The 16,387-nt window shown below is 50.0% G+C and overlaps 1 protein-coding gene across 6 annotated transcripts in view; it reads left to right on the top strand.

Annotated features, from left to right (window-relative positions):
- Window positions 1-13,260, top strand: part of NECTIN1 (nectin cell adhesion molecule 1) — a 114,923-nt gene extending 101,663 nt beyond the window's left edge. The window contains exons 9-11 of one of the 6 annotated variants that reach the window (XR_008463010.1): window positions 2,432-2,616; window positions 4,641-4,685; window positions 10,395-10,438. Coding sequence is in view for 5 of the 6 variants with exons in the window: in XM_054176216.1 (XP_054032191.1) it covers window positions 10,395-10,613 (219 nt within the window). In the remaining variant the exon portion in view is untranslated. Of the gene's footprint in view, window positions 1-2,431; window positions 2,617-4,640; window positions 4,686-10,394; window positions 10,679-12,892 lie in introns of those variants that run through there. The other 5 variants (XM_054176217.1, XM_054176219.1, XM_054176220.1 and 2 more) reach the window with 5 other exon arrangements.
- Window positions 13,261-16,387: the final 3,127 nt, after the last annotated feature.

Raw genomic sequence — 16,387 nt, 5'->3', positions numbered from 1 at the left:
GCCTTCAGCTTCGCTGGGTCTCTGCCACCTCATTTTGAGGTGTGTTGAGTTGCAGATGTAGGCAGCTGCTGTTTTATGTGTGGCTCTAGGCCCCATCAGAGGGCAAGGGAAAAGCAAAGCAGGATATTATTGTTCTGCTTGTACTTCACCTGGAGATTTTCCTTGGGAGGGGAGTGAAGAAGATGAGAGTTGAAGGGAATGGAGTCTGCAGGAGCATGGGGTGGATGCACTCAGCTTCAAATGAATTGTGCAAAACCTCCTAATTTGGGATAAGCTAAATTCATCTCAGGGCAGCATGAAAGCCACTGCCTGGGGTTGACAATTTCACAGCACTAGAATGGGAGTCAGAAAGTCAATAGAGATGGCAAAGAGCAAGGGAGAGGGAAATGGGAGAGGAGCCAGGAGAAAAATAGGAGGCAGGTGGAGGAGGGCGTGCGGGTTTGTGTCTGTGCTGGCAGGGGACCAGGTGAAGGGGAGAGGCTGGGACATGTCTGCAGGGACAGGATACCTGCAGAAGGGAGCAGGGCTGGGCCCTGTGTCAGAGACTGCAAAGGAATCTCTCTGTTGCTGTGTGGGAATGAGAACACAAAGCTGACAGCACAGAAACATGCAAGGCCAGGGGAGTGGACGATCCAGGGTACAGAAGCTGGTGAAGGGTCTAGAGAACAACTCTCATGAGGAGCAGCTGAAGGCACTGGGGCTGTTTAGTGTGAAGAGGAGGCTGAGGGGAGACCTCATTGCTCTCTACAACTCCCTGAAAGGAGGCTGCAGTGAGGTGGGAGTTGGTCTCTTCTCCCTAGTATCAGGTGATAGAAAGAGAAGAAGTGGCCTGAAATTGTGCCAGGGGAGGCTGAGATTGGAGATCAGGAACAATTTCTTTCCTGCAAGAGTGGTAAGGTGTTGGAACAGGCTGCCCAAGGAGGTGATGGAAGTACCATGCCTGGAGGTGTCCAAGAAACCTGTGGCCATGGCACTTGGGGACATAGTTTAGTGGCCATGGTGGTGTTGGGTTGGACTTGATGACCTATGGTAAGTAGGCAGAGGGGTTATGGTGTGGCCTGCAGCAGTTATCTCTGAGGCTCTTGTGTGCTAAAAGCTTTGGTTTCTCTGAGGCTGTCCAATGAAGAGTGAATGGGCTGAAAGCTCAGTGTGCTCCAGGTGACACAAAGAGTGTGCATGGTGCTGGCACCCACCTGTGTCTGTGCGCAGAGGGATGTGTGTGGGTAAAAGCAAAGGTGTGCCCTGGGCACACATGGCAGTGCCTGTGCCAATGGGGATGTGTGGCTTTGTGTGTGAGAGGGGGCAGGAGCCAGCAGCAGGTACAATGCATGTAGGAGCAGAGGTATGATTAGTGTTTATGTCAGCTACAACCATTTGCACAGGTAGAAGGGAAAGCCTTATTGCTGCAGACAGCAAAATAATTCCTTTCAGTTTACAGGGCAATTACTGGGGTGCCAGTGGTGATGATTTACACAGAGTGCTTGCATGTGGCACTGCTATAGACCTTGTACACAAGTCACATTATTGATATTGCAATAAATTCTGCACCAAACAAGCAACAGGGAGCAGGAGCAAGCCCAAGAGCGTCAGAAAGCAGGGAAAAGTCCATGGAGAAATCCCCTCCAGTGAAAAGGAAGCACTGCTGGAGCCACCTTTCCAGCCTCCACTTTCCCTGTGGTGCTCAGCAAAGCTGGAAGCTGGGAGCCCAGGAGGCTTGAGGTCACCTTCTCTCCTGCCTTTAGGGAGGTGACCAGGTGGCAGTGGCAAGTTGTTGGCATGAAAGATGTGCATCCTGTGGCCTCTCTTGCTTCATGTCTGGCCCCAGACTGAGTGTCTGTAGACATCTAAGAAAATTAGTAATGCCAGCTCCAGTCTCAGACCTAAGCCTGTGCTCTGCAGAACTCTTTCTTCCTGAACTTTGTATCTCAGTACCTCCTCTAGTCCCAGAGAAAGGCAGACCAAGTCTTTACCTCCTCATTCCTATCCTGTCTGCTTCACCTCACTGAATCACCACAGGCTAAAGAGGATGCTGATCCCAGAGGAGCTGATGGGAAGATGAAAGCAGTGAGATGTTGCTGGGAGCAGCCCCAGTAAAAGGGGCAGCTGCTGGGAGTGCTGCCAGCCTGGGCTGAGTCACTCAGCTCCGTGGTGGATCTGGGGAGCAGTGCCTCTGGGACCTGTGCTTTGATTTGGGGTTTTACCTGACTACTTGTTCATTATCTCCCTACCTCCTTCTTTTTAACTGGTTTTTTCTTCCTCCCTCTCTCTCACCCTTCTCTTCTTCCTCCCTCCACACGCTCCCTCTCCTGTCTCATTCACTCACTGCCCGCACGGTTCCTGTGCTCTCACTCCCCCACCCCTCCACCTCCCTCCTTCGACTCCGACTCCTTCCTCTCGTGTCCCCTCCGCCTTGCTGCTCTCTTCTCTCCAGAACTCTGGCAACAAGGACTGTGATGTCCACTATGCAGAGCTGGACACGTCCGCTCTGGCCTCGTCACCCAGCCCTCGGACCTCCATCCATGCTGGCGGAGACCTAGTCGAGTATGCAACCATCCAGCCCAGCTTACGCTAGCGCATGTCACTCTAGGCCCTTTCCCCTCAGATTCTGGCCTCAAGGTACACAAATGCACTCTGCCTTCCTCACTGCACCCTTCTCAAGTCAGTGCTGCCCACCCCTTGCATCTCCTCCCTCTCCTCTGGCGTGGTCCCTGTGCATCCAGTCTGTCTTCCTCCCGGCTCCCTCCATCTCCCGCACGCTGCCCACGATCGCTGCTCTCTCTCTCTGCTACCCTGATTTCGGGGGGTGCTGACAGGAATGCCTCTGCCTTGTCTTGCCTTCTGTGCATGCTCTTTGCAGTGCTTTCCTTTGCTTTCTACAGCGAGGTGAGGCATGTGGGAGGGGTAAGGGGTTAATGGCTTTGTTTCAGAACAGGGGGCTGCCCCCCTCTGCAGTCAGTGTGGCTGGAGACACAGGGAGAAATGAGGTGGGTTTGAAGAGCGCATCTTTGGGTGAGGGATTTGCTTAGGGGAAATCCTGCAGGGCTTAGCAGCATGAAGCAGCATAGAGCAGAAGCCAACAGCCTCGTGGAGATGTTAAGAGGGCCTCTCCAATCTAGTCAGTGTGAGAAGGGGAGAGAAAGCAAATGGGACTGGTTGGGAGGGGGAAATAACGAAGAGTTTGTGTGCATGGAAGCAACTCTAGCTAAGATGGAGCATATGTGCATGTGTGAAAGAGCAAGGTGGAAGAGTATGTGAGAGAATATGGGAACACACAAAGGTTCCTGCATCTGAAAGAGTCAGTGGATAAAAGAGAGCTGGAGTATGCAACAAAAAAATAGAAGATGCTGTGTTGCAGGAGGTTGGTGCAGGCAGCACGTTTGGCTGCTCGAGAAAGAGTCTCTTCCTTGATGCTCTCCTCAAAATTAGAGACCAGGGCTTACAATTTTCTGATCACTTCTTTTAAGTGTCACCAAGAGCCTTCAGGCTCAGGTCCTGCAGCAGGGAGTGATTAGAACTCAGGTTGTGTTTAAACCTACAAGTGGTTGTTTGGGACCATCTCTAGCTACCAGTGACCCTTTGAGGTGGAAGGGTGTTTGCAGTGGAGAGAGGCACCTTCAGCTCTTCTTGCATTCCCTTATCTTTTGTCAGATATTAAGGCCATCAGACCCCTAACTGAAAGGGAGAGAACTCTCCTTTGCTGCATCCTGGGAGATGTGCTGGGTGATGCCAAGGAGATGCCATTAGCAGTCCCCTCCTTGGCTATGACTCTCCCTGTCTCCTGTATGTTCCCTGAGCTGTAGTGTCTGCAGCTTCTGCCTTGCTCCTTCCCTTCTATTTGCTGCCTTTTAAGTGGAAGGAAGAGGCTAAGGGTTTGATGGGCTACAGCCCCACTGGGGTTCTCCATGAAGAGCTGTAGAGGAGGCTGAGGAGTCAAGGAAGGAGACAAAGGGAGAAATGGAACTGTGTTGCAGCTCACTGAATCCCTCCTGGGTCACTCAGTGTAGATCAAAGGAGGCAAACAGTTCAGGATAGCCTGGGGATGGAGAGGGAATGGTTTGGAGAAGAAGACAGAGGGTGAGGGAATGAGGTCCTTAGGAAGGACAGGGGAATGGTTTGCAGAAGATAAAGGGTGAGGGAATTGAATCCTTAGGAAGGACAGAGGAATGGTTTGTGGAAGGTAAAGGGTGAGGGAATTGGATCCTTGGGAAGAACTGGGGAATGCTTTGGAAAAGAAGATAAAGGATGAAGGGATCAGATCTTTAGGAAGGACATGGCAATGGTTTGTAGAAGGTAAAGGGTGAGGGAATTGGATCCTTGGGAAGGACAGGAACAGCTCTGTGCAGGATAAGCAGGAGGAAAATGGTGTTATTAAAGAGGTCCCACTGTTGATTAGTGCCTACTTGCAGACCAGGAGCATCTGGGTGGGTGAAGGTGGAGCAGGAACATGCCTGGAAGGTGTGCAACGGGTTAGTTCAGTCTGCTGCTCTCCCTGTGGTCCTTGGTTTTCCTGTGTTGGAAGCAGCCCTGTAGTTCCCTTGCTGTAGCAAAAGCCTTCCTAGGTAAGTGCCTACAGCAGGCCTGGCCCGGACCTAAAGAGTAACCTCTCTCTCTTGTGGTGTCTCATCCACCTCTGCTCCCAGAATGAGGATCAAGGTCTTCGTAGACGTAACAAGTGAGAGTGGACAGTAAGTTTTGGATCAGTTTGGTTTTTTTCCTTCCCTCCATTCTGTTGTGGGGTCCCTTTGTCAGCTCCCAGGAACCTGCCTGCCCATCACCAAGGGGCAGTGAGGATGGAGATGGCAGCCCAGAGGAGGATGGGGTGGAAAGCAGCCACTCTCCCTCATGCCTTCAGCCCCAATTCCCAACAGCACCTTGGACTGCACTGAAGGATTGTTCCCACTGCTAAAAAAAACCAAAGCAAGCCCTCCCTAAGCCATCTTGGGAGGTCTCACCTCGTCCTCCCTGGGCTGGAGGATTTTATTGTCAGCCACAGGGCAGTAATCCTCCAAATCCAAAGTTGGAAATCCTGCCAGTTTCTCTGAAGTAAAGAATAAAACCAGTCACATGGTGCTTTGAAGGTGTAATCTCCCTGTTAAGACACCACAGATCAGGGCAATTCCTTTCTCTCTCTCTTTGTTTTTAATGCTGCTTTAATTATTTCTTCCCCTCCCCATGCTTCTGCTCTCTGTTTTCTTTGGCAATTTCTTGTACCTCTTACCACCAGAACAGCTCAGAACTGTGAAAATGCCACCAAAATCCCAAGAAATGAGTGACCAGGGTGCAGATCCCCCCAGTCTCCTTTCTGAATGTCTCTATCAAAGTATTAAACCTGCACCAGTGATCTGGTGCAGCCTGGGCTGGGGATGCTGGGGAGAACCATCAAATGCAGCAGCCTTGGCTCAGTTCCCAGTTGCCACATCCCCTTCCTATCAACACCAAGGCTGCCTGGATACTTCCCCCAGGTCTTCCATTCCCAATTTCCAGGAGAAATGAAGCAGAGAGCTAAGGTGGCTCCTTTTCTAGTATCTCCATGAGGATAACAGCCCTGCTCTGACTCCAGAAGGCTAGAGACTTGGGAGAGAAAGGGCAAGGGAGGAATGCTAAAGGTTATTGATGGTCTGAGGTGCTATAGGAACACAGAACAGGTATGTACTGTGGACAACAAGAGTCAAAAGCATGCTGCAAGAAGGAATGCAACTTAGTGAGCAAGTTTGCTGCATCAGTAACACTTGCATGTGTCTGTGGGTGCATTCCCTCATCACAGGCCTTGCCCTTCAGGAGTTTCAGCCTTTGGCTTGTCTGAACCCAGGGGGAGAGCCCCTTTGTCCCACTTGTCCTCAGTTTTGTCCTCACAAAAGTCCACCACTCCTAAGAGCAAGCTCAGGGCCACTGGTTCCTGCTCGTTCCAGAGACATTGATGTTTGTTCTTTGCTAAAGACAATGATTATGCCTCCTAGGTAAGGTGTCAAACAGAGCAGGAGCAGCCTGGGAGGTACCTGTGGTTGCAGCAACACTTGGCAGAGAGGCTGAGGGAGCTGGGGTTGCTTAGCCTGGAGAAGAGGAGGCTCAGGGGAGACCTTCTTGCTCTCTACAACTACCTGAAGAAAGGTTGTAGCCAGGTGGGGGTTGGTCTCTTCTCCCAGGCAACCAGCACCAGAACAAGAGGACATAGTCTCAATCTATGCCAAGGGAGGTTCAGGCTGGATGTTAGGAAGAAGTTCTTCCCAGCAAGAGAGATTGGCCATTGGGATGTGCTGCCCAGGGAGGTGGTGGAGTCCCCATCACTGTAGGTCTTTAGGAAGAGACTGGATGGGGTGCTTGGTGCCATGGTTGAGTTGATTAGATGGTGTTGGGTGATAGGTTGGACTCAATGATCTCAAAGGTCTCTTCCAACCTGGTTAATCCCATTCTATCCCATTCTATCCCATTCTATCCCATTCTATCCCATTCTATCCCATCCCATCCCATCCCATCCCATCCCATCCCATCCCATCCCATCCCATCCCATCCCATCCCATCCCATCCCATCCCATCCCATCCCATCCCATCCCATCCCATCCCATTCTATTCTATTCTATTCTATTCTATTCTATTCTATTCTATTCTATTCTATTCTATTCTATTCTATTCTATTCTATTCTATTCTATTCTATTCTATTCTATTCATACAGGTAGCAGTCTTCAGATTTTTCCAGAGACTAGAGCAGGGAAATCCTCAGGACTTTGAGTTTTTACTTTTAGACCAAGAAGATGATTAAAAGTGTAGGATATGGTCAGCTCAAAGAGCAAGCTGCCTGCAGCACACCCAAGACATGATCTGCAAACAACAAAAAATAAGCTGGAGACCAGTGTAGAGGGGATGGAGAAGGGTTGAGAGTAAGCCATGACAGAAATGAAAGCTCACTCATTCCATCAAGTAAAGGTAATCTGCCAGGCTGTCTGGGATGGTTAGATTGCTGACATCCCCTTTAATCAAGCTCTTGAAAACAAAACCGAGAGGGGAGGATGTAACCCAGATAATGAGGAATTGTATGGAGAGTCAGGCTGGAAACAAAAGCAAGTGGGAGCAGTCAGGTGGGGGAAGGTGGTGGAATTGTGTGCCAGTTCAATTTAATTAGTTCATTATCCCTAATTTAATTGCAAACTTTCTTAAAGATAAATTAGATTTGGGGAAAGTCACAGTGGGACTGGGGAAGGAAGTCAAAGGGCACCAGCTGCTAAATATGTTAATAAACATCAGGCTGATTTTCTTCCCTTCCCTTTTCTTGCTGCTTAGAAATGAGATCAGGGAACAAGGCTGGAGAAATGTGACTCTTGGCTTCATGTGATGAAGGGAGGTGAAAGGAGATAGGGAAGTCTCTTCCTTCAGACCTGATGCTGGCATTCTCCAGCTGCTCCACTCCTGCCTGTGTAAAGTGAGCACAAAACTCTGGCCAGAGAGCAAAGAACTCATTGATACTGACCTGGCAAAATAAAAGTGCTGGAGGGGGGAAGTCCACTTATTTAGCCTTATTCAGGAGTGCTTGCTCCATGCCCACACTGACTAACAGGAAAGCAGAAAGAAACTTGCTTTACTGACTCAGTATATTGGTAATAGGCAGCCCATAAACCCCCTTCTGCTTCTTCCAGTGTCAGATGCTAACACCCAGCTCAGTTTATACAGGATGTCTATTTATGTTGAGAGCCTCATTGCTACCAGACCACTCTGTCTAGCAGACCTGTTGAGTGCTCATATTAGTGTGAAGTCCTATGCATGCCCAAAGCACAGCCAAACCCACCCTCCAGTTTAGCTGCTAACAGGCTGCCAGCCTTGCTCAGAGCCCCTCTTGCCTTCTATGTCTTACTAAACTTCAACCACTGAGACAACTTCCCTTTCAGGTCAGCTGCACAGCACCTCTCTGTCTTTTCACTCAGCAATTAAAAGCCAGAAGTGGACAAAAAAACCCCTCCTGAGGTAGCTGTGGGAATGGCCCAGCTGGTATTCAGGCAGCGAGGCAGGAATTCTAAATGGAAGGAGCCTACAGCCAGTTGTTATTTGCTGTCTGGCCAGGTCAAGATCACTGACTTCCAACACTGGGACAGGGAGTTTTGCCAAGGAAAGGAAAATCAGATTGACCTTAGCATTGCTCTCTTTTCTTGGTGCTCAGATGAACTTTCCATCCTCTAGCAGCCTTCACTGCTCTAAGTGAGGCTGCTCCTGAGCTGGTCCTGCTCTCAGAGTGTGCAGACCTTCAACTAGCTCATTGCCTCTTCCAGCAGCCTGAGCCATCAATAAATTATGGTCACACTTTGTTTCCTAGATGATTTTTTAAAGAGTCCTGGTGAAATATTTATCCAGGAGCCGGCAGCAGATGAGCAGAAGAGTTTGTTCTGTTCCTTCAGGCAGTTTCTCCTGAGGGTCAGATCTTTGCCCCTTCCACTAAACCAACTGTTTCTGGTGTATTGAAAGAGAGCAAGGAAGGACTCAAGGGCAAGTTGCTTGCTTCTATCAGCCCCAGTTCAAACCACAGGCATGAAAGGTGATTGCCAGGACATTTGCTCTCTCTTTGACTTCTCTTTAGAGTGGAGATTAGGAGGCTAAGGGGAGACCTTCTTGCTCTCTCCAACTCCCTGAAGGGAGGTTGTAGCCCAGCAGGGGTTGATCTCTTCTCCCAGGCAACCAGCACCAGAACAAGAGGACACAGTCTCAAGCTGTGCCAGGGGAGGTTGAGGCTGGATGTTAGGAAGAAGTTCTTCCCAGAAAGAGAGATTGGCCATTGGAATGTGCTGCCCAGGGAGGTGGTGGAGTCACCATCCCTGGAGGTGTTTAGGAAGAGCCTGGATGGGGTGCTTGGTGCCATGGTTTAGTTGATTAGATGGTGCTGGGTGACAGGTTGGACTTGACGATCTCAAAGGTGTCTTCCAACCTGGTCTATTCTATTCTATTCTATTCTATCCTATCCTATCCTATCCTATCCTATCCTATCCTATCCTATCCTATCCTATCCTATCCTATCCTCTCCTATCCTATCCTATCCTATCCTGTCCTATCCTATCCTATCCTATCCTAAATAAATTCTTCCCAGTGAGGGTGGGAAGACTCTGGCACAGGGTGCCCAGGGAGGCTGTGGATGTCCCCTCCCTGGAGTGTTCAAGGCTAGTTAGGATGAGGCCTTGAGCAAGCTGGGCTGGTGGGAGGTGTCCCTGTCCATGGCAGGGGGGTTAGAACTAGATGATCTTTAAGGTCCCTTCCAACTCAAACCAGTTTATGAATATGTGAGTGAGAGAAGAGATTAGCCCTTGGTGAGAGCCCATGAACATGGGCTGGTTTTGAAGATCAAAAGCACTTCATCCCTAGCTGTGCCTCCTCCTTGGGTCATCTTGCAGGAGCTGCAAGCCGAAGGTAGGGTCTGTGAAGAGGGAAGAATGCTTCCCATCTGCTGCCACCCTCTGGGAGTCAGAGTCCTGGGCTGTGGGAAAGCTCCACACTGCTCTGAGCATAGCCCTGCTGGCTCAGCAGGAGAGCAGGGGGGGTTCTGTCTCCTCTTGCTGCTCTTTGCATGGAACATTGTGGGAGAGGGAAGGGTCTCTGCTATTTTCATGCTCAGACAAGCAGGGTTTCTTCAGTACTGCTTGCCACAGTTCTGCAACAGTTATCTCAACAGAAATCACTTTGGACTGTGGGGTGGCTTAATTTCATTTGACCCTTCGAGAGGAAGACTCAGATTTTACAAAGCATCCATAAGAGCAGAGGGGAGATCATGGGAGCACACAGCAGCCTCCATCTTCTGAGTGCTCTGTGTTCTCTGTAGTTAATTTGAGTCACAAAACTGACCTCAAGGTGCTCAGTGGAGCTGCTGGCTTAGGTGAAGCTTAGCACAGGCACTCCTATCTGCTAGGCAAACAGCAGGCACAAAACCATATTTTTCCTCCAAAGTCCCTGGTCAGACACATGGAGCCTTTAAATCAAAGAGCATGAGCCTGGGTTGCATGAATGATGTAAGCTCAGGTATGGAAGGTTTAGAGAGTTTGGAACCAGCCTGTCCTGTCCTCACCAGCAGAGGGGCAGAGCATGTACAGGCAAGGGGGAAGCCCTCCAAAATCCCTACAAACTCACCAGGGAATAGACATTTTGGGAAATGAGAGCAAAATCTGGAACCATGGGGGAAGATGTCCCTGCTCCCTGCAGGGGGGAGGCTGGACCTAGATGACCTTTGGAGGTCCCTTCCAAGCTGGGTGATTCTGTGGCTCTGTGATTTACCACCTGGGTTTCTGGGGTTTTTCTCTGCAGAACTGTTTGATTTGCCTCCCTCCCTGCTAGATGTGTGCCTCAGCAAGGAGCTGAAGAAGGGTTAGGTGGTCTGTGGCCCTTGCTCCCAGAGTTTTCACCCCTTGACTTTTGTCTCTGCTTACAGAACTTTGGAAAGTATCACTCAGAGATATCGAATGCGAGTGATTACCTGACCCGCTGTTACTCACATGAAGATCGATATCTGGAGAAGATCCCTCATGTCTATACCCCCTTGTCAGACCTCCCTCAAGATCTTTATCCTCACCACTCTGACATCTCCTTCTGCTGCCCACCTCCTGGTTCCCGGGCTCCTTACATCTGTCCTAAGGAACAGTATGTTTAAAGTGGCGACACAGCAACACCAAGAAGCTCCATGTTTGGTTTGGTTTGGGTTTTCTTCCCCCCACTTCTCTTGACCCTGGCACTACAACCACCAAGGCCTTTTAGATCCCTCCCCCTCCCTCCCCACCACCTCCCACCTTTGCCATTGTTTATGTCATTGGTTGATTTTTAACTTGGGGTGCAATTGTAACTGACATGATTAGCTTAAGTACCTGCCTGGCTTGTTGATGCTCAAGGGAACGCTTTCCCTTTGCCTACGTCTCATTCAGCACCTGTGACTTTCTTTTCTCATCCCAGCCCTCCTGTATCAAGCTGGCTATGTGTGTGCATGTGTCTGTGGGTGACAACTGCCCTGTGTTGGATGGGATTAAATGTCCCTTGGTTCCCTCGTGTCTAATCTCTAAGCGGTTTGCAGCAGAGCAGCCAGGGGTGGACCCTTCACAGGTCTTCTTCCAGCTCGAGTGAAGTCTCACAGCACTGACAGTGCTCAGATCTGGGGCTGTAGTGTGTAGGGGGGGGGTGGTAAATCCCTTGGAGAAATTTGTTTCCCCCTTGGCATTGGGGATAGGAAATCCTTGTTGTGAAGAGCTGAACGACTGAGATTGCTGAACCAAATAATAAGATGCTTACAATGAAAGATGCTCCAAACCAACCCAAGAGTAGAGTAAAGGGCTTGGGGGTTGGGGGTTTATTTCTGTCCTTTTCCCCCTCCTGCTCCCACTCCCAGTCTCTTGGATTGACTCTCTTAAACCCAGACAGCATGGGGGCATACTTTGAAGCCAACTCATCCAGAGAAAGCATCCTTTAAACAGCTGCCTCCTAACCTGAAACTCAGAAGGGAGAAACTGAGAAAGGAAAACATTCTCTCTAATTTTCCCTTTCAAAGCTTAACACTACCTCCCACCAGCCTTTCCCCCTCTCCTCCTTGCCTCTGTTGATTGGGATTTTGAAAAGGAACTCAGGCAGAACATAAAGAATAACTAATGATTTCAGGTAACCTTCTTGCTCTTAATGAAGGATCAAAGCCAAGAAGGAATTTGGCCTCTTAACTTTTTAAACAGCATCTTGGTTTTGGGACTGCACATATTTATGTGTGTGTGTGTGTGTGTGTATATATATGAATGTGTGTGGGTGTGTCAATCCAAATGTGCACATTCCTGTGGCCACAAGGTGTTTCAGAGAAGGGTATTTATCTCCACATCACATTTGTGTTCACTTGTATTAGAGGAAAACAAAGCAACCAAATAAAATAAACATAGATAGCCACTTCAAAGCATAGAAATGTAAAGAAGAGGAAGAGAAGGGGGAGGGGAAAAGGAATGGACCTCCTGATTGGCTTGGTTTGATGGATAACTTTCATCTGTTTCACCCAGGTATGGAATAAAAGAGATGATGGCTGGGAGAGTTGTGAACAAGGGGATGTGCCTTCTTGGGGAGTGGGGATTTGCTTTCTTCTGGCTTGGGTTGGGTGTTTAGCATCCTGCAGACTTAACATCTCTCTGGAAACCCTGAGGATGGATGCTTGAGCAAAGTGCATGTGGGGAGGGAGAGGTGGGGACCACACCATCACGCTGCTGCCCAGACACTGAGCAACCTCTCAGTGAGACTTGTACAAAGGAGAAGTGAAAGAAGCATCAAGATGGAAGCCTCCCTGTAAGAGGAGGGATGGATATCATGTTGTGTGCTCCCAGCCCAGCTCCTGCCCTGCCACACAGACTGAGTCACTGGTTTGTTTTTGTATATCCAAACCTCAGCAGCTGTAGTTGTTCTGTGCACTGTGTTCCCATCACCCAGAGCAGCCTCCACGCTCACCCTGCTGGTCCCTCTTCCCCTCCACAGAGCAGCACATCTGTGTTACACTGCCTGGTGGATTCCCTGCAGGCTAATAAACAGATCTGTAGATGAGAAAGAAGTTGTACTTGAGTGAGTTAGGCAATAGAGCACCCTGTGAGGGTGATGCCACACACATGGGTCCCCCTGGGCCCTCACACAGCACACAGTGCACCCTCGGAGAGCTAACTCTTCCCCTTCCTCTTTCCCTTCTCCCCTGGTGCTCGTTGCCACTTTGTGCTTTGTGGAGGCATCATGGTAGCTGGTCACAAGGACAAGATTTCATCCCTGTGCTGAGAACTGATGGAACCCTTTTTGGAGCCATTTGGATTCACCTTTCCTCTGCCAGGCTCCAAAGAATTCAGCCACTTATTTCCTTTACAGCACCGAGCTCCAGTGCCATGTGTCTTGATTCAGATCATGTATTTCTCTCTCTTATTTTCTTCTCAGTATACCTTGGGGTACTTTCTGGCTACCACAGAGCTGGAGATTGGGTGTGCTCTGAACTGAAGCCCCAGCCAACACATTCATCTCAGCAAAGGAACCATGATTTGGAGTCTGCCAAATCTGCCTTTGGTCTCTCTGTTTGGCAAGGTGATCAGGTGCTGGAAAACCCAAGGGTCTCTGACATCGTGGAATCAACCCAGCACTACTTCCCATGGAGGAAAAGCAAGCAAAAAAATATATCCCATTACCTGCTTCCCCATTTGCATGCCTGTAATAGCAGGATGCTGCCTGCACAGTGGCAATTAAAGCAGATTTGATTTGGAGCCCTCACCTGATGCACTTCCAGACAGAGCTGAGAATTTAAATGCAAAGTAGAAGGTAGTCAGATCTTCCCCTACATCAGGAAAGGAGCCAGACAAAATGGTTGCTTGACAGAGGAGAACATGTTGCAGGTGGTTTTTTTTCTGTCTGCTGCCCGTGGCTGGAAGGATGAAGCTTTGATGAGGGAGGAGAGATACAGACTGTGGCGTTACAAAGGAACTCCGCTTGCCTTGTGCGGCTTTGCATTTCAGCTGTCCCCAGAAGACCAGCACAAAGGGGTCTGCTGTACTTTGCAGCCAAACAAAAGGATTCCAATCCTCCTTAGGAAGGGGGGAAAAAAATCAAGAAAAGCCTAAATTCAAAGCAGCAGTTCCACTCCTGCCAGCACATGTATTAACTTCATGTCTGTCTTGGTTCCCTTTGCCTCTTAACAGTCTCCTTTCTCCTTAAGAACTGGGTTGGTCTGCAAAAAAAACCACAAGGTGAAGGAGAGTCTCCACACACCACCAAATTCCTTTGTACCCTAGGGAAAGGGGGAAACCCCCAAGGGAAAACAAACAAAACCCAAACTAAAACACCTAAAGAAAGAGATAATGAGGTTCAAATCCAGAGAAGATCAATGAGGCAGAGGAGAGGTCTGGAGCACAGCCCTGTGAGGAGAGGCTGAGGGAGCTGGGGTTGCTTAGCCTGGAGAAGAGGAGGCTCAGGGGAGACCTTCTTGCTCTCTCCAACTCCCTGAAGGGAGGTTGTAGACAGGTGGGGGTTGGTCTCTTCTCCCAGGCAACATGCACCAGAACAAGAGGACACAGTCTCGAGCTGTGCCAGGGGAAGTTTAGGCTGGAGGTGGGGAGAAAGTTCTTCCCTCCTGCCCAGGGAGGTGGTGGAGTCACTGTCCCTGAAGGTGCTCAAGAGGGGATTGGATGTGGCACTCGAAGCCATGGTTTAGTTGTCAGGAGGTGTTGGGTGACAGGTTGGACTTGATGATCTCTGAGGTCTTTTCCAACCTTGTTGATTCTATGATTCTAAGTCCAGTGTTTCAGTTTTACAAAGCTGCATTCAGAAAAGCTTCAGATCCAGGGCTCTTCATTCCTCCCTCTTTCCACACAGCTGCACAATGTTTGCCTGATGGCTGTTCCCAAACTGTGCTGCACCTGCCTGCCATGGGCTTTGCTCCATGATAAGGCCACTCCTGCCTGCAGTGACCTTGCAGGCACAGAACTCCTGCTCCAGCAGTGCTAAGGAGAGCTGTTCCCCTCCTGAGATGGTGAGAAGTGGTTTCAATAGATCTCTGAGAAGAGAGCCATCCTGCAATGGTGCTGGGAGTAGGGTGCTGAATGAGTTGAACAGGCAGCTGGTGGAGTGGGGTTATGCCTCCAGGGGGCTGGCAGCACAGGGGAGGAGCTGGTGGTTTATTTCTGGGTCTTCCTGGTGTGAGACATGAAGCTGGGGTGGCATGTCATGGTTTGTGTTGGTGGCACCGACGTGAGCTGGGCAAGACTGATCACAGAACTTCAATAAAAGTGAACTGAAGAGTTGTACCAAATCCTCTCAGCTGTGGAACTGGTGTGAGGTGATTCACCTTTTCCTTGCTCCCTGTGCTGACTCCTTCCCAAGCTGTTCACTACATCCAGCATCCCTTGTACATTCACACCCCAACACAGGCACCTGTGCACACACACTCCTGCCTTCTGCTCTGCCCTGGTAAGACCTCACCTGGAGTACTGTGCCCAGCTCTGGAGCCCTCAACACAGGAAGGACATGGACCTGAGAGAGCAGGTCCAGAGGAGGCCACGAAGGTGAGCAGAGAGCTGGAGCACCTCAGCTATGAGGACAGGCTGAGGGAGTTGGAGTTTTTCAGCCTGGAGAAGAGAAGGCTCCAGGGAGACCTTAGAGCTGCCTTCCAGTACCTGAAAGGCTTACAAGAAAGCTGGGGAGGGACTTTTGACAAGGGCTGGGAGTGATAGGATGAGAGGGAATGGATTAAAGCTTGAGGAAGGCAGACTGAGACTGGAGATTTGGAAGAAATTCTTGATGAGACACTGGCACAGGTTGCCCAGGGAGGCTGTGGATGCCCTCTCCCTGGAGGTGTTCAAGGCCAGGCTGGATGAAGCCTTGAGCCACCTGGACTGGTGGGAGGTGTCCCTGCCCATGGCAAGGGGTTGGAACTGGATGGTCTCAACCCAAACCATTCTATCAAGCTATGAAGCCTGCTTCATCACACACTCCACTAACCCCCACGACTCATGGAGCAGGGAGTGGGCAGGTGTTGGTGTCCTGGATACTTCCTCAGCAGAAGCTGCCAGAGGTGCCCTGCAGCAGCTGGTGGGAAGTGCTCCCTGGTTAATCTGGGATTAGCAAGAGCTGCATTCCTAGGAGAAAGAGGCAGCAGAGTTAATGTAGCCATAGGTAGGCAGAGACACTGGATGTGAGCACACATCCAGTGATGGGGAAGGAGCCCAGGCCAGCTGAACATGAAGCTTGTGCTTACTTAGGAGGTGCCCTGTCAGACAGATTTGATCAATACACCATTAGAGAATTTTTAGCACAAGCCACTGACTCTGAGAATGAAAAATCCCCAGGATATGTTTTTAATAAAAAAGCTCCACTGCCCAAGGCTGAGGCCTCTGCATCTGCAGAGAGACCTTTCAGAACAATTTAGCCACAGATCTGGGCTAGCAAATGGCAGAGGGCTGAGCAGGGAGGGGGCACGAAGGGAGGGTGAAAAGGTGTCTGGTTGGCAGGCAGCGGGTTGAGCAGAGTCTGCCCGAGCAGCAGCCACAGCTGCTTATTGCTGGGGAGGTGTTTATTGGATTGCAGGAGATGAACTGCCAAGGCCACAGTACATTTTGCTGAGAACCTCAGCTTTGCTCTTGGTGGTTTCTCAGGATGGTTCAAGGAGAGTCACAGCTGCAGATCCCAGCCCTAGCACAGGATAGCCAAAGCAAACTGCTGGCAGTGCCGCCCTTGCTTTGCAGAGACAGGAAAGTTTAGCCTGCATTTCACTCCCCCCCCCCGGCCTGTATTTACTTTCAGAGCAGGGAAAAAAAGACCCTGGCTTTACCTCCTGTGTGGCAGTTTATATATAACACAAGTGCCATTTGCTCAGAGGCTCCTGCCAGTGCCCAGGTAGAGCTTTGCTCATCCGAGTTGAAAAGGCACACAAACACCCAGGCTGCT

The sequence above is a fragment of the Dryobates pubescens genome, chromosome 34 (genome assembly GCF_014839835.1).
Source record: "Dryobates pubescens isolate bDryPub1 chromosome 34, bDryPub1.pri, whole genome shotgun sequence".
NCBI lineage: Eukaryota > Metazoa > Chordata > Aves > Piciformes > Picidae > Dryobates > Dryobates pubescens.
Note: the sequence above shows the minus strand (reverse complement) of the source record. Positions and strands in the feature narration are given on the sequence as shown.